At 43.7% G+C, this 18,279-nt stretch overlaps 1 protein-coding gene across 1 annotated transcript in view; it reads left to right on the plus strand.

Annotated features, from left to right (window-relative positions):
• Dmrt1 (doublesex and mab-3 related transcription factor 1) overlaps positions 1-18,279 on the plus strand; it is a 51,380-nt gene that overhangs the window by 1,641 nt on the left and 31,460 nt on the right. The window contains exon 2 of the mRNA XM_090329068.1: positions 6,087-6,231. Coding sequence (XP_090185194.1) covers positions 6,087-6,231 — 145 coding nt within the window. The remainder of the gene's footprint in view (positions 1-6,086; positions 6,232-18,279) is intronic.

Here is an 18,279-nt window from a genome sequence, read left to right on the forward strand (position 1 = left end):
AGATGGAGTCTTCGTGTACTTTGTCCCCCTTGCCTTGCTGCATTGTGTGCCCTGTGTTTCTCAGCCAAAAACTCCTTTCTGATTCTTACAAAATGCCATCTAGTAGAAATGATCCTTTTTTTCACTAAGCTACACTTCTTAGAGATAAATAAGCATTCGATTACTCACATAACAACTATTGAATTTTTTTGTAGAAATGAGACTTCTGCAAGGCTTCTTATAAAAATGAAGCAAGCTGTATAATGCTTACTAAATGTAAAACCTATTTAAAGAGAAAGGAGAAAGTAGTCTCTTGGGACAGACCCTCACTGTCATGCAGTGTTTCCCTTGACTGCCTTGTAAGCTAAGAGCTGCTTGAATCCCTTCTGCTCTGTCTCCAGGCCTGCAGAGATTTGTGGCCCAATCATAGATTCCTGTCCTGTTGTGAAACAGGAATAACATTTGTGACACTGGAACAAACTCACGATGAATGGCTGGTTCCACTGACCAGCAGCTCAATTTCGCTTCTGCATTTAATTGCCTGCAAAAGCTGTTTATTGCCCTGTGCACTCCTCCACGGCAACATTATCTCTTAAATAAACATGTTTTACCAGGTTGACAAGGGAGAAGTGCATAGGAAGTGAGCAGAAATAAATACGGGAGGGCTCGCAGCTGGGCCTGAGATCTCCTTCAGGCGTGGGGCAGGCGCCCTCTTGATTGCTTTCCTCCAAGTTTGTGCTACCACATTCTAGCCACAGCTGAGTGTGGTCAGATGGTAGGCTTGGTGGTTTTGTTCCTCCTAGTCACCATTTTTTGCTCAGTCTGATGTCTTCCACAATTACTTGTCCATGGATAATTATGTACCTCATTGGAATGCATTCATTTATTAAATGGACATGAATCAAGAAAGTAGGTATGTGTTAGGATGGATCTCTGAATAGAATGGAAACATAATAAAACCCAATGGGGCAACTATCTCTTTTTGTTTTTGTCAGTTGTGGGATTTGAACTCTGGGCCTGGGCACTGTCCCTGAGCTCTTCAGCTCAAGGCTAGCTCTACCACATTGAGCTACAGCACCACTTTTGGTTTTCTGGTGGTTACTTGGAGATAAGAGTGTCATAGACTTGTTCTCCAGGCTGCCTTTGAACGGTGATCCTTTGATCTCAGCTTCCTGAGTAGCTAGACCAGTGTCCAGCTGAATACGGTTCTCATAGATGTTCTTAGTGTATTATTCAGGGGTTAAGCAAAAATGTCTGTCTGTGGTTTTGTCTGGATCAAAACCAGGGGACAAAAGTAGCTACAGCAGTACATGAAGAAGACTGTGTTAGTTAAACATGGATGGATTCCAGAACAAAGTTGAACTGGCCTCTGGAAGTCTGAGGCACTGGGAAAGGTCAGGAAGCCTGAGGCATGTCTGACTCAGGAGCAGAGCAGGAACCAGGCCTGATGCATACTAAGGCTTGCTTCTGCGGCCTGCCTGAGGTGGTCTAGGAGCATCCTGGGAGATTGGCATGGACTGGCTCTTCTGCAGCATCTTTTTGTTTGTCCAAGGTTTCCAGGTGGTCCTATAGATTGTTTCCATTTTTCCAAGAGTCCAGTTTGATCTCAACTGACTTGGAAAGCCTCAGGAAAGGCTGCTGTACTCGGGAGACTACAGCATCATCAAATTAGAATTGGAATGAAGTCTATTAACAGCCACTGCCAGGTTGTTACAGGTTAGGAAATAATAACAGCCTTGTGGGAATTCTGTAATGTGCTTGAAAATTAGATAATTAGATGACCGTGTTTGAAAGCTGTCCGATTTGATCTGGTTGGGCTAGTGGCCAAACTTGTATCTATTTACATTTGCACTTTTCGCTTACCACTCCCCCCAAGTAGATGTGAATGATACATAATTTTTAAAACGAGGGACTTTTTAGAAAGCATTCTCAAATTCCTTGGAAGTCCACATTTATTTAGTTGGTGAAGTGTTTGTCATTTGAATAAAGACTCAAACCAATGGAATGCACAACAGAGACAAATTTGTCCTGTCTTTTTAATACCATATTAGAAATACAAGAGGAAAGGAAAAGAAAAATAATTAATCTCTAGTGTGTGACAGAGCATGTAGAGAAGCTCCTTTATTTCTTTCTTTGGTCAATGATGATTCTTGCTGAGTCCCTGTTCCAGGGCCAACCTTCTACATAGTTGGCATTATAAGCATGTACCTCCATGCTCTGCTTTTCGCTTTATTTTTTTTCCCCCTCATCACATTCCTTCTCACAAGCATTCTTTTTGGCAGTCTCATTTTTCAACCAATATTAGAAGGAAGACAGACAACCTAATTGTGTCTCTTGAGTGTTGATGTAAAGCTAGAAAATGGAAACTTTGCCCACCTAACCCTGTGTGTGTGTGTGTGTGTGTGTGTGTGTGTGTGTGTTGTGTGCGTGCTTTGTGAACTTATTTTTATTTCAAATGCCAAAATATTGCTGATATTTAAAGTAGTTTATATGGAATGGGGAGTTTGGGATTTTGGTTGTTGTTTAAGTCATTTGGTGGGAACTCAGAGGAGGGTCTTTGGGTGTGACCACCCAGGTGAGGACTGGTCGGGGCAAACAGGATGGAGATTGGGCAGCCTCGGGGTACTGGGCCTCGTGCCTCCTACTCCATCTTCGCCTCTGTCAAACCTAATTATCAGGGAAATTGAGGCTTGGGGAGATGAGATCCCTTGGCATTAGCTGGTGAGGAGGGCTGCCTTCTGTGTAGGATGTAGAGGGAGATCTGGAAATTCTGGCCTGTTTCTGTACACACGCTTGTGTGTGTGTATACACACGCACGCACACTTAGACGTATGCACAGACTTCTGTGTGTTCTGAGGTACACAACTTTCTTTCCATTCATGTGTGTGTGTGTGTGCGCGCGCGTGCGTGCGTCTGTTTGTCTGTCTGTCTGTCTGTCGTGGGGCTTGAACTCGGCCTGGATGCTGTCCCTGAGCTCTTCAGCTCAAGGCTATAGCCCTACTCCTTGAGCCACAGTGCCACTTCTGGTTTTCTAGTGATTAATTGGAGATAGGAGTCTCATGGTCGTTAGTGCCTGGGCTGGCTTTGAACCACGATCCTCAGATCTCAGCCTCGCCAGTATTACAGGCGAGGGCCACCGTGCCCGGCTTCTTTCCGTCTTCGTTGTGTCAGTTGGGTTGCATGGAGGGGGGTAGGCTTTCCATGATGACCTTGATGGCCACCTTGAATTGAGTGACCACCAGCCGCCATTGGAGTCTTTACAGGGTTTAGGGAAAGTGTAAGAGTATGTGAGTGTGTGCTTCTATTTGGGAGGCAGCCCCTGACCCTCTCACCTTGCCCTACTGGCAGTCTGTCATGTTCAGACCTCGTAAGATTCCCCTCCACACACTGCTGATTTATGCTAAAAGTATCCTAATGTTTCTGACAGCTCATGTGTGACATGAATATAATCCATATTTCTTAGAGCAGCTAGTTCAAGTGGCTTATTTCCCAATACTGCTGATAGGGCTATATCTCTCCATGTCGCCATCGTGCAGATTTTGATGGTAACATATTGTTTCCGGGTCACTAGCTTTGTCTAAAACAGTAGGTTGGAACAGAGTAGCAGAGGTTAATTAAGTTTGTCTATCAAGGTGGGAGCAGATATAGAAGCTTCTCTTGCTTCTGATCCTAAAAATCAAAGTTTCTATGGCTGTGCCCATCTCTTTTCATTTCCAGGCTGCCCTCCTCCAAGAAAGTTTCTTATTTGCTGCAGAAGCAGAAAACTTAAAAAACCAGAAGAGTTGACAAAATGCCAGTGTTAGTGAATTGCTCTTTATAATGAGTAGATTTATAATGAGACAGACCAAGAGCTTTTCCAGTAAGCTTCCTTAAATCAGAACCGAATTACTAACATCTCTCTAGGTAATTTCTTGGTGTGTTGATGATTTATTAAATTATGAGGACTAATTGAGATAACAAGACTGTTCTTTCCTACTTCTCTGTAAATGGTTATTTTCTTCCACCATGGCCTTTCTCCTGTAGTTAGTAACCAAAGGCTTCTCAGGCCTTCTCCACCAATCTGAGGAGAGGCCATACAATGACTTTCAGAGATTTGATGGGTGAACCAGAGTAGAGGGTGCTAGGTCTGGATAATTATTAACCAGAAATCCATTCAGACTTTTCTTCATCACTTTCTCTCAGCTGTTTCCTGATGCTGTTTCTTGCTCATTTTCATGTAAAATGACTTGTATTTATGCCCAGCCATGCATGAGTTCTGTTGAGAAGTCAGAGGCTGAATTTTAGACTGTGAATCAGACAAATGAAAGTTTTTGGCACAGGGACAGGAAGATTCAGCACAGATTGTTAAAGATGAGTCAGGCAAGGAGCTAGTTTCAACCAGACATGGTTCGTTATGATTAGATTCACAAGATCAGCCCTTACTTTACCCTGTCTTTTTTTTAAACTATATTTTGAGTTTTTATCTTTTCTTTTTTGGTACCAGGGATCAAACTGAGGTCTTCCAGGGTCCAGGAAAAGGAAATGTTTTGTAACACTTGACCTTTTCTAATTATTCCTAGAGCCTACAGTCCAAGCCATATATCAGACAAGTTAAATCTGGTTTCCTAGGGGTAGGTGGGCGTCAGTGTGGATCTTTACCTTCCCTGGGTGTCAGTGTGGATCTTTACCTTCCCTTACTGCAGTGTGGGAGTCAAGGTTGAGAAACCAGTACACACATTTATAAATAAAGTTTTATTGCAGCACAAGTCAGGCCCATTTGTTTGCCAGTTGCCTAGAGATTCCATGACTTGCAACCCTGAAATCTTTACTGTCTTCTCCTTTTTGGTAGAAAGCTTGTTGATTCCTGCTGGGTAGTCTTTAGTGCACATTTGTCAGATCTGTTGTTGTTGTTTTTTAAAGATTTGTATAAGTTCTGTTGGTGAAAGGAAAAAAGATGTGGTGCTTCTCAAAGCCTGCACACCATGTCCTGTGTCTTTCTTTGTTCATGGGAAAATGAGAAGCATTTTCCATGGAGAACTGACTGGCAGATACTCTCCATCCTTAGGGAGGCGAGTGAGCCCACAGCCCAGAGTGGAAAGGCTCTTATTCATTATGCCTTCTGTGCTTGTGGTGGCCCCTGTAAATGCAGGGCTCATTACACACCCCAGAGAACTGACTCTTCCCTTGGAAGAGGCTGGACTTCGTTGTCACGATGGCAGTTCTTCTAGAAGTGATCAGGGCTCTGAAAAAGAAGCCTGTGAGCTCTGTGAGAACTGCACAGATAGGAAAAAAAAATTTATTTTTGCCAGTCCTGGGCTTGACCTCAGGGCCTGAGCCCTGTCCTTGGACTTTCTCAAGGCTAGAGCTCTACTACTTGAGCCACAGCACCACTTCTGGCTTTTTTCTATGTATGTAGTACCAAGGAATCGAACCCAGGTCTTCATGCATGCTAGGCAAGCACTCTACCACTAGGCCAAACTCCAGGCCCAGAAAAAAATGTAAAGGCATTATATTTCCAGAAGTTGGACTTGTTCCCTGTTCTGGTGGAGATTTGGTGGTTATAAACAGTTGCTTAAAAAGAGTCTTTTAGACGGTCCTTCTTTAGTGATAGCTTCCTACGTGTGAGAGAAAGGGCTCTAGTGCTTTCAGCTCCTGTCACCAGAGCAAGGTTTGGGGGACCTGCAGATTCACAGTCAGAGAACATTCCAGATTTGCAGGCTCACCTAGTCTTATTATATTCCTTATCTCCATTTACTCCGTTTAAAAGACCCCAAACAATTTGAGCGCCCATGAAAGGAAGCACCGAGATGCCTTGGCCTGATTGATAACTGCCTGCTGCATAGTCAGCTGCACCCATCGATTTCATGGTTCCCCCATGGACCCCCTGACCTGAGCGCTGTCAAAAGCATTGGTAACCCGTTCTTTGCCTTCGGCGATTTTCTGTGTACAGTTTGCTTAACCTCTTATTTAGTGAAGATTTATAGGACAATTAGAAATGAAAACGGGATGACTGGCCTAGAAAAGATGCCACTGTGTATATTTTAGCAAACACACTCACAAGAATAGGAGGAGCTTGGCTAGGTAAACCTCGCTTGAAATGATCGCATTCTGTCTTCCTCTTCCTGCAGATGAAAAACTCGGAGAACCGCCATGCCATGAGCTCCCAGTACCGGATGCATTCATACTACGGGCCTCCCTCCTACCTGGGCCAGAGCATGTCCCAGGTCTTCACTTTTGATGACGGCCCCTCCTACTCGGAATCTAAAGCGAGTGGTAAGTGTCTGCTTTGGACAGGCTTTGGGTATCCAACACTAGGGCCCTAGCCCTCTTCCAGGGCTGAGCTGTGAGTTCATTTGTGTGTGAAAGCATTTAACTATGGAATGGTTTTTCTGTGCTTGACTTTTTTTGTTGTTTTGTTTTATTGTAAAGGTGATGTACAGAGGGGTTATAGTTATATAACTCAGAGTTCATTTCTTTTTGAACAGTGTCATCTCTTCCCTTGTTCTCTCCCATTTTTCCCTCCCCTCCTCACCATTTTTTTTTTTTTTGAGGTAGTCTCACTATGTAACACAGGTTGGGCTTGAACTTAATGCCTTTTCTGCCTCAGCCTTCTGAGTGTGGGAATTATTACAAAATATCTTACCACACCTAGATAGTTCTTGGTGTTTCCTTTTTCCTACTTTCCTGCTTTATTGGGATTGTGGAGGGATTAAAGAAAGAGTATGGAAAATACTTGAACATACATAAAATTCAGTCCTCTGAAAGATACACTGTAAGACTCAACAATCCCTAGAAATTTGGTATTATTGACTTAGTCTTTTACCAATGGCACTGGATAAACTGAAGTTAAAATTATAGGTAAATTCTTTTTCTAGAAACTTTGATCTGGTTCTTGTATGAAAGGTTCATTTTCCCGTGTGCGTGCGTGTGTGTGTGTGTGTGTGTGTGTGTGTGTGTGTGCTCTAGTCTTGGAGCTTGAACTCAGGGACCTTGGTACTCTCCTGAACTATTTTGCTCAAGGCTAGCAGTCTACCACATGAACCCCCAGTGCTGCTTCTGGCCTTTTGGTGGCTAATTGAAAAGAAATGTCTCATGGAACTTTCCTGCCTGGACTGATTTCAAACTGTGATCCTCAGATCTCAGCCTGCCGAGTAGATAGGATTACAAGTGTGAGCCAGTTCATGAAAGTTTTACTTACCCAGTTCTGTGGTGAAAACTCTATGAGAAATGTAATGAATGATTCTTTGCAAAAAATAAGCAGAAGCAAAGAATTCAGCATACAGTTTCCTAGAGAATAGACAGAAAACTTGAAGGGACACTTACTTAAAAATATCCTTTGTAGAAAGTAGAAAGGTGGGTCTTATGAGCAATAGTAGCAATATAAAGTAAGAAGTCATGTAGTTCTACTGAGCACACAGGCCCAAGTCCTCTTAACTTGGAAATCCCTCTCTGAGCTGTCACTCTGGTACATCAATGTGCTCTGAAAAGCATTTTTTTCACTCAGATGCTAGAAACTCAAAATTTCTTTAAATATACAGAAATTAAAACACCCATTCAAATCCTTCATGCTACAATCTATTTCCAATCCGCTACTATAAAATTACTCATAATAGAAATACCAAAAAATGGTCCAGTTACTTTAGATAGTGAAATAATTACTACCAATAAAATATATTTTGTACATGATTCTTTTGTGCTGAGAATGTATACAATCTTAATAGCATCCCCCCCCAAATGACATGAAAAGGGATTCTGAAAAGCTAGGTCAACTACAAAACAGGAAACAAAAATAAAACAACAACAACAGTGAAAAAACAGGCCATGCCTGTAATCCTATCTATTCAGGAGGCTGAGATTTGAGAATCCTTACTTGAAGCAGAAAGCTTGTGAAAGTCTTATCTCCAATTAACACCAAAGTGCTGGAAGTGGCAGTGTGATCCCAGAGTTCAAGCCCCAGTCCCCGCACACACAGATGAAAAAAGCAGTCTCAGAAATGTAAATTTGGCACTCTCAAAGCTGGTAACCTGTTGTTAAAATATTCTAAGAAACAAGTAATATCTGTTTATACTCTGTTATCTAGAGCAGGTGGACATACTGTGAAGATTCTTACCTAGCCATGTAAGGGACATTGCCTTTTCTTTAGATTAAATTTTTGGGGGTTCTTTTTGTGCCAGTCCTGGGTCTTGAACTCAGAGCCCTTACATTCTTGCTTGGCTTTTTTTGCTCAAGGTTCTCACTCTACCATTTCAACCACACGTCTGCTTCTGAGTTTTACTTGTTTATTGATAGGATGGGGTATTGTTTGCTTTTACCCTTTCCTTTCTGGATACTTGTAATAATGAACAATAATTTAGTAGCTGAAAATGTCTTTTTTGGACAATTGGTTTGAAAGACAGATTCCACCACTCACTCCTGCTAGGCAGACACTTTTGGGGCCCTCTTTTCCTGATACCCAGGGGCAGGCATGTGGTTCTGGTCTGGATACTTCATGTATGTGACTATGTGTGAAGTCAATTTTTGCATACTAAATACTCATTTCCCAGAAATTTTTGTTTTAAAATGGAATGCGTATTCATCTTTTGGAGTAGAAATAAAATAACCCAATAAAACATCTTTTTTTTTAATACAGTCGACTTCAGAGTTTATGCAGTAGCAATGCAAATAACTCTGATATAATAGCTTTGAAATAAAAAATGGCTGCTTAATGAACCGGAGCCCTTGGGAATACATAATTCTTCAACTTCAGTTTTAACCTTCTCCTAAACATTTAGGCCGTGGTGACAGGCAGACCCTTGTTATGGTATTGCTTTTCCAGGTCTCCTTTTAAATTTTTTGTATTGCAATATCATCTTTTGTTTTAGCAAACACAACCCAGGCAGGAAATGGAAGTGGAGACAGCTTGAGTGAGTAGGAAGAGACACTGACCTAAGGCTTATCCTGTATTAAGTAAAATACAGTTTTCCATTTTTGGATGTGTTAGTTGTGGGCTTGAACTCAGGTCCTGGGTGCTGTCCCTGAGCTCTTTTGCTCAAGGCTAGTACTCTAGTTTTTTGGTGTTTAATTAGAGAGGAGTCTCTCACTGGCCCAGGCAATGGTGGCTCTTGCTTGTAATCCTAGCTATTCAGAAGACTGAGATCTGAGGATCATGATTCAAAGCCTGTTCTGGGCTGGGGGAGTGGCCTAGTGGTAGAGTGCTTGCTTAGCATGCATAGAGCCTTGGGTTCAATTCCTCAGTACCACATACTCAGAAAAAGCCAGAAGTTGTGCTGTGGCTCAAGTGGTAGAGCACCAGCCTTGAGAAAGCCCAAGGACAGTGCCCAGGCCATGAGTTCAAGCCCCAGGACTGGCAAAAAAAAAAAAAAAGCCTGTTCAGACAGGAAAGTCCTTGTGAGACTCTTACCTCCAGAAACTATAAGTGGAACTGTGGCTCAGTGGTAGAAGGCTAGCCTTGAGCGAAAGAGCTCAGGGACGCCCAGGCCCAGAGTTCAAGTCCCATTACCAATACAAAAGGTTTTCATGGAGACTTTTTTGCCTAGGCTGGCTTCCAGCTGTGACCTCACATCTTAGCCTCCTAAGTAACTAGGATTGCAGGCATGAGATCCTGGCTCCTGGCATTGTGTGTGTGTGTGTGTGTGTGTGTGTGTGTGTGTGTGTGTGTGTGTGTTTCCCTCACGGCTAGTGTTCTACCACTTGAGTCACACTTCTGCTTCCAGCTTTTTAATAGTTAATTGGCAATGAGTCTCAAGACTTTCCTGGCTTACCTGGTTTTGAACCATAATCCTCAGATCTTAGCCTCCTGAGTAGCTAGGACTTAGATGCAAGTGAGAGCCACCAGAACCTGGCCAAAGTTTGTTTTTTACGTAAGTTGACTATGGAGAATGAATTCCTTGGCCAAGCAGATTGTTAAAAAGTGAGAATAGGAATCATGCCTTTATTTCTGCATTCATGATCAAAGCATCCTAGAAAGCTGGATGCATTACTCTGTATTGACTGTGGTAAAATGAAGCAAGGCTTCCATTGGTGGGGCTGTGTAGGTGAGGGTCAGTATCGAATCAGCTGAGCTGTGAGGCTGAAGTTCACATTGCTGACTGCACTCTCCTTTCATCCATACTCACTCTCCATAGTGACAAGAACAGCTGTAGTTCATGCAATTCGTATCCCATGAGATGCTGCCTTCGATTCTGTGTAATCTTGATTATAAATTTCTTTAGGACCCAGCTCTACTTTGATTACTTCTGTTTGTCCTTGGTTGAATGAGCATATTCATGAATGTGGCACACTTTTGTTTTGATGGTCCTCATAGTTCTGAGGAAAGCACTGTACCACTTAAACTCCATCTCTAGCTCTTTTTGCTTGAGTTTGTTTTTAGATAGGATCTCACTTTTCTGTGTGCCAGGGAAGCTTCCAGCTTTGATCCTCCTGCCCATACTTCTTGAGTAGCTGGGAACACAGGCAAGAATCACTACATCCAGCTTGTTGGTAGAGGTAGGAACCTAGCTAACTTTGCCAAGGCTGGCCTTGGACTGTGATCCTCCTGTTCTCTGCTTCTCTAGTTAGCTGAGATTATAGATGTACACCATCACACCTGGCCTTTCATTTTTAATGCATTTACCACATTGGGAAACACAAGCATGAAAGAGTAGAGTTGTCAGTGTTGTGTGACAGAGCCAGTGCACAATTTGGGAATGAAGTAGTTAAGGAAATGTGTGTGGTTTTTGTTTTTTGTTTTTTAGAAATTAGATAGGAATCCCACTTGTAGGAAGAAATTACCCATGCTTCTTGTCCCAGGAACAATGGAATATTTTTAGCACTGTCATTCTTGAGACAAAGGTGTAAATTCAAAGCAAGGCAGCAAGACAAAACTGTAAGAGGCAATTTATTAGAGACAGAAAGAGGAACTTCAGAGAGGAACAGGAGGTATTTGAATTTATGACAGAGTTGGAGAAGCAGACACAGAAGGAAGACGTTGCAGTCCACGCTAGCAAGGCTATTGTACCAATATGCACATGAGAGAAACGACTAGAATTTCTTCCAGCTTTTCTGCAGATTGGCTTGACTGAAAGTGTGGATGCTAAGAGGACTAGGGCCTGCCTTGGGCCCTGTAACTCACAGTTGATCAGGTATGTCAGCTTTGGAAATGGAGGAGTAAGCCACAAAGAACAATGGCAAAATCTAGCTACTTTGGGATGACTGTGGGGAAGGAGATTATCTAAAACCCAGCTGATGTCTGAAAGACACCTGTCTTTAGGATTTCACAGTGTGTGTTAGCTTGAGGTACTGGGCATGATGGGTTCTTTACAAAGTCAGTAGGAGGCTTTGTAAAGGGACAGTGTCTGGGATTAAGAGGATATGTGAGGATTTAGAGGATATATTTTAGGATATGTGAGCCTCCATTTTCTCTTTAGGGCTTACACAGTGGGGGGAGCATTTGGATAAGTTAAAACCTTTGGGTATCTTGGGATAGGAATGAGGATATCATACATTGTGTGTGTGTGTGTGTGTGTGTGTGTGTGTGTGTGTGTGTGTGTGTGTATGTGTGTGCGTGTGCTTGTGTGTATGGCATGGGTGTGCCAGCCCTTGAGTTTGAACTCAGCCTGGGTGCTCTCCCTGAGCTTCTTTGCCCAAGGTTAGTGTTCTACCACTTGAGCCAAAACTCCACTTCTGGCTTTTTGCTGGTTAATTGGAGATAAAAGTCTCATGAACTTTGCTGCATAGGCTGGCTATGAACCATGATCCTCAGATCTCAGCCTGAGTAGCTAGGGTTACAGGTGTGAGTCATCAGCATCTGGCTTAGAATTTCCATTTATTTTAGGTAAAGAAGGCCATGGGAAAAATAAGTTGGTGGGAAGTAGAAGGTGTGTGTGCTAGTGTATGTGTGTGTGTGTGTGTTACTGGGAATTGAACCCTCAGTCTCACAATACCAAGCAAGTGCTCTAACACCAAGCTGCATCCATAGACCCTAGGGGATTAATTTTGTGCACCTTCTATTTGAAATGTTCATGATTCCTCCCAGTTTCTTGTCTAGTGTGAGTTAGATATAGGAAACCTAGAGTTCAGGAAACTAACTCTTCTCTGCCAGAAATGAACGTGGATGATGAGATGGCTTGGAGAAATGAAACTTGGGTGGATAGACAGGGGAGTGGGGAGTTGGCCGTGAGCTGGTCAGTGATTGGGTCTTGGAAGCCAAGGGGAGGAGTTAGTTCAGTGAAGAGAGCTACATGGTGCTTCTGAGATGTCCACCTGTTGCCAGATAGGAATAGTGGATGGCCTTGTGAAGCAGTCGTGTTGGTGGGGAGATGGGACCAGAGCCTGAGAGAATATTCCCAAGTGCATGAGAGAGGAGAAGCAGGTAGAGTTCACATGGCATTTTGCAGGGGGGGTGGTTGTTGCATGGTGAGAAATGCACAAGTGGGGCAGTGACTAGAAGTGGGAAGTCGAGTTGGAGAGGAAGTCATTTCCCTGGGTACAGGAAACCTTGTGGTGGCCTTGTGTGCTGATGGGAGGGAAACTCTTTGCTGGCAATGGCCACAGCAGTGTGCCTGGGCTCACAAGACCAGTCTTATCAGTGGGCCCCGTTGCTTTGCCTCTCTGGAGGGGGTGCCAGGTGGTCAAGGCGGTGAAGTCCATGGTGGAGCATAACTTCAGCCAGGAGGCAAAAAGGAGGAGGAAACAAAGTGAGGCCCCCCCCAAACCCCTTTAGGATTTGTCCCCATGAACCAGGACTCACAGTAGACATCGCCTCCTAACAGTTCCACCACCTCAGTGGTGCCAGCTGGGGGAGCAGCACCTTTGGACCTATCCAGATGTAGAAGAGTGCTGTTTGCTAGGTCGTATGCTCATTCTATAGTTAATTTTGTTTTGATGGGTTGGAGGGTTTGAACTCAGGACCTCATGTGTGTTAGGCAGGTGTGAGACTGCTATGTCAGACCTCCAACCTGGTTATTACACATGGGTTATTTTTGAGATAGAATACTGTTTCCTTCCCCTGGTGGGATAGCCTGAATGGAGATCGACCTATTTGTAGACTTCCAGCCATTGCCGGGATCCCGCTTCCTTCCCTTGGTGAAGCTGGAGTCTTGTGGACTTTCCTGCCCAGGCTGGACTAGAATCAGAGTTTCTGGTTCGCAGGCACATGGGATCCAGGCACATGCTACTGTATATAACTGTGGTGTTAGAAGGGATTTTGTGAACTTGGGGGGAGGGTGGTGCTGGCCTCAAACAATGATCTCATTCTCAGCTTCCCAAGGAGGTAGAATGCAGACATTGAGCCGCCAGCAACTGGTTTCACTGTTTAATTTCTCAAGGAGAAATTAACTGTGGCACTTTCCATTCTTACCCCCAAACAACCCATGGTCCCTTTCTACTCTTCCCACCTCCACCCCATCTGCTTGTGAATTGCCAGCATTTTTGTCAGCTCCACTTTTGTTTTTGTTTGTTTGTTTTGTGAGTGGTTAGTTGGAAATAAGAGTCTCACAGGGACCTTTCTGCCTAGGCTGGCTTCAAACCACAATCTTCAGCTAGGATTATAGGGTTAAAGGTGTGAACCACTTGCATCTGGCTTAGTAGCTCATTTTTTAATTGTATATTATAAAAGCATCCCACCAGGACGGATTGCAAACTGAAAAAAATGAAAACACAACTTAAGTCCCCACTCTGTGGATAGCTGGAAAAATCACTGATGGGTCTGCCTTGGAGGACTGACTCAGGTAAAGGTGTGGCCTAGGTAGTGGTCAGACACCTGTGTCCACAGGTTGGCCTGAGTTCAAGTCCACGGGGAAAAGTGTCTGATCCACATCTGTAGCTCTAAATCTAATGTGGTGGAGAGGAACACACGTGGACCTTCCTTCATGTCTTCCATTGGCAGTCTCAGTTTGTTCTTGGGAAGTGATGCTTCCTGTTGCTTTTGCCTCTGTTTCTCTACCTGATACAGGTAGATGAGGACACACACAGGTTCTGGAGGCCATACTGATTCAATGTATTTTTGGGGGGGGGTTGTTGTCCAGTGTGTAAATATGCCAAGCACAGTACAAATGCCATTCTGCTGGGGTCGCTTGTTACTTCTTGTAAAGGAGAAAGATGTTCCGGAAACATCTTAGAGTCTGGTCCAGACTATAGCGAGGGAGGGAGGATAGGAGCTGCTTTTTCCCTGTGTGTGTGTGTGTGTGTGTGTGTGTGTGTGTGTGTGTGTGTGTATTTTGCCCTGAGTGAGGCTGACCTTAGAGTTCCCTGCTTTAAGAACAGTCGATTACATTTTATGCAACATTTAGAAGATGGTTGAGTTGAACTTAAACTTGACACTGTAGGAAATGACTTCTCATTTGGTAGATTGCAGAGGAAAGAGCACTGCACTGGTAAATTTATTTTCCTTATATGACCTTGATATTCTCAGTTGGGGTTTTGAGCAGAGAAGCCAATGGATGGGTCAGAGGCCTGGAGCATGCAGTTGGGGGAGGAAGGGAAAGGACCTTCTCAGGAGAAGAGGTCTGGCTCTAATCCCAGGCCCCGGCCCAACAGCAAGAAGCTCATCGGTACCAGAGCTTCCATTCCTCTGGAAAGCTGAAAGCAAGTGTGTGTGTGTGTGTGTGTGTGTGTGTGTGTGTGTGTGTGTGTGTGTGTGTGTGTGTATTTTGGTCCTAGAGTTTGAATTTAGGGCCTGGGCACTCCCCGTGAGCTTCTTTGTGCTCAGTGCTAGCACTCTACCACTTGAGCCACACCACCACTTCTGGCTTTTCCTGAGTGGTTTACTGGAGATAAGAGTCACATGGACTTTCCTGCTTGGGCTGGCTTCAAACCTGGCTCCTCAGATCTCAGCCTCCTGAGTAGCTAGGATTACAGATATGAGCCATCAGCACCTAGCTTCTGTTTTTGTTTCCTCAGTTATATTTCTATTACCTTCAAGTAGTTGTACAGAGGAATTTTACCGCTTAAAAAAATCAGTTCTGTGTATGCACCTTGATTGGTGGCACTCCTTCCTTCATTCTCCCTCATCCTGCTCAACACTACCTCTCCCCTCCCCTCAGTTTTCTTAATTTTTGTTGGATAAGCTTTGAACTTTTTTTTTTTTTGGCTAGTCTTGGGGCTTGAATTCAGGGCCTGAGCACTGTCCTTGGGCTTTCTCAAGACTAGAGCTCTACCACTTGAGCCACAGCACCACTTCCAGCTTTTCCTGTGTATGTGGTACTGAGGAATTGAACCCAGGGCTTGGTGCATGCTAGGCAAGCACACTACCACTAGGCCATGCTCCTGGACCCCTATGTTGGGTTTTTTGAGGAGTCTCCAAATGGATTTATAGAATGATTGTACTAATTTACATTCCTATCAATAGTGAAATAGTATGTTTTTGTTTGTTTTGTTCATATCCTTGTCCAGCATCTGTTGTTTTTTGTATTTTTATTTTTTTGTTGGTTGTGGGGCTTGAACTCATGGCCTGGGCCCTGGCCCTGAGTTCTTTTGCTCAAGGCTAGCACTCTGTCACTATAAGCCACAGCACCACTGCTGTGATAGCTTTTCTCACTGGGATGAGATGGGAACCTCAGTGTTGTTTTGATTTGCATTTCCTTTTTGGCCAGCAGTGATAAGCATTTTCAGAGTAGTGTTTTTTTTTTTTACAATATTTTACACGTATGTTTGCTAAGTAAGCATCCTGGTAACTTACGTATAGGGGGTACAAAGAAAAATAGGAGTGTAAAGCACTTTAGCATGTATTAATAATGAAGACATTGTTCAGTGAGGACAAGAAGATCCTTTTTTATTTTCCCTCAAAGGAGCCACCTTACAGCGTATAAAGTGGGCAAGATTGAGGGATGGTGGTAGGTCCTGCCATGTCTCCTGTGGAGTAAAATGACACTGTTTGACAAGGCTACCACCATTCTGTCATCTAAAGACAGCAGGACTTCCAGGAGATGCAAGCCAGGGAGGTGAGAGGAAATGCTTTTCCGACACAGACCCAAGCAGATGTGGCTGGGGTATGTCCTCACATTTTCCAAATGCCTAGGCTTGGCCAGTGTCCTCAGAGAGATGCCGGATAGGTGGCTCATGGTTTCTTGAATGAATGAGAAACCAACTGTTGGTTGGTCAGGTCTCACTGACCTGGGGGTTTGGGCATTGTGATAAAGCAATCAGTGCAATAAATCAGTGCAAGGCATCATCGGTGCCACCCCCAGGCCACAGGCATTCTGGATTTATATCATGGGGGAAACTTCCCATTGGAAAACTAGAATTTTAAGGACTTATTCTTCACATGTGGCTGGGTTTTGATGAAGAACGCAGTCCTGCCTGAATGGGGAAGGATTTTCTCAATATTCCCACTCAACAAGAGAAGTACAGGCAGAGAGCTAGGACTTCTGCTTGTTGTTAGGGTTTAAGAGGAAGAGCCAGCTGGGAGCTAGTGGCTCATGCATGTAATTCTGGCTACTGAGGAGACTGAGATCTGAGGATCACATTTTGAAACCAGCCTGTGGAAGGCAAGTCCAAGAGCCTCTTACCTCCAGTAAATCACCAAAATGCTGGAAGTTGCTCAAATGGTAGTGTGCCAACCTTAAGGGAAAAAAAAGCTAGGGGACAGTGCCCACACCCTAAGTTCAAGCCCACTTCTGGTACAGGAAAAAAGGAGAAAAAAAGGAAGAGCTGGTGTCAGAACTTGCTCTTCTGAATCACTTGTCCTGGGTTTTGGTTTGTCCCTCCTTCCCTCCCTCCTTCCTTCCTTCTGCCCTCCCCTTTTTCCCCTCCCCTTCTTCCTTCTCTTTTTCCCTTCGTTCATTTTACTCTTCCCTTACAAACATTTGTGTAGTGCTTACAATGTCTTTAAGACAATGTCCTGTGTACTTTATGGTTGTAACTTACTTAACTCTCTTAATATGGTCCCATTTCACCAAGCAGGATGCTGAGGCCTGTATATCATGGCTCTGAGGAAGGAAAGAGGCATTTCTGTGCACCAAGAGGAGAAACTGAGGTTTGGGGAGGATGTGGTTTGTGTAAGGCCTTAATAGCCATTGGTCTTGGGCTCTTTTGGTTGAAATCTTTCCAAGCCATCAATAGTTAGATGAGGATATGTTTGAGATCACATGAGGATATATTCTACCTTCTGGGACTCAAAACATGGCTGGGATAGAACTTTTTTTTATAATGGTGAAATGCCAGAACCTGGTCCCTTGGCCCAGGCCTCATGCCTGAATACACCATCTAGGGGTGTCTTTCGGCAGCAGCTGGCAGCAGCAGAAATATCCACAGCAGATTGAAACCCACCAGGCTTGATATTTCTCCTGCTGCCTTTATTACCCAACAAGCACAGCCAAGCCACGTTAACTATGTGGTGTCTTTATTTAATAAGTAAAAATAATAATAAAATAAATACAAGTATTTCTACTGGACCACTGGCAGGTGGCAACTCGTTAAAACTTGGATATTATAAGTGTAAATGGAAGCACAATCAGATATCTCTGTTATTGTTTTTCTTTTTATGTTCTAGTTTTGTTGTTTTTTTTTTGCTAGTCCCAGGGCTTGAACTCAGGGCCTGGACACTGTCCTTGGGTTTTCTCAAGACTAGCACTCTACCATTTGAGCCACAACACCACTTCTGGCTTTTTCTATGCATGTGGTGTCAAGGAATCGAACCTGGGTCTTTGTGCCTACTAAGCAAGCACTCTATCACTAGGCCAAACTGATGGCCCCCAGTCCTAGTTTTTGAGACTAAGTCTTGCTATTCAGTAGCCCAGGATGACTCGCCTGCCTCAGCCCCTCAAGTGTCGAGATTTCAGGTGTGTGTCACAGGCTCTGCCACTGGGCAGTCGTTTTAATCATCTCTTGCTTTTCTGTTTTCCTGTGATCATAATCTAGTAAGTGATCACATAGGCAACTTGTTCTTTTATTTTTAAAATTAGTGAAAAGTCTGTCCTGAGCTCAGCCTAGTGGTAGAGTGCTTGCCTAGCATGCACAAAGACCGGGGTTCGATTCCTCTGTACCACATACATAGAAAAAAGCTGGAAGTGGTGCTGAGGCTCAAGTGGTAGAGCTCTAGCCTTGAGAAAGTCCAAGGACAGTGCTCAGGCCCTGAGCCCAAGCCCAGGACTGGCAACGAAAAAAAGTCCATTCAGGACACAGAGCAGTAAGAGGTGATATCCAGTGGGTCTGTGCTGTCACTCAACCAGTGACTCTTGTTTTGGAAAAGTCTTGGAGAGCTGGGTGTTCTTAACTCATAGCAACCTGTAATAATTTATTTTATTTATTTTTATTTTTTATTGTAATTAATATAAGGGTTACATGATATTTACCATATAGAAGGTGCATTAATTCACATATATTGATACCCTTTCACATGTCTTG

This window comes from Megascapheus bottae, chromosome 3, assembly GCF_031878675.1.
Source record: "Megascapheus bottae isolate mThoBot1 chromosome 3, mThoBot2.hap1, whole genome shotgun sequence".
Taxonomy (NCBI): Eukaryota; Metazoa; Chordata; class Mammalia; order Rodentia; family Geomyidae; genus Megascapheus; species Megascapheus bottae.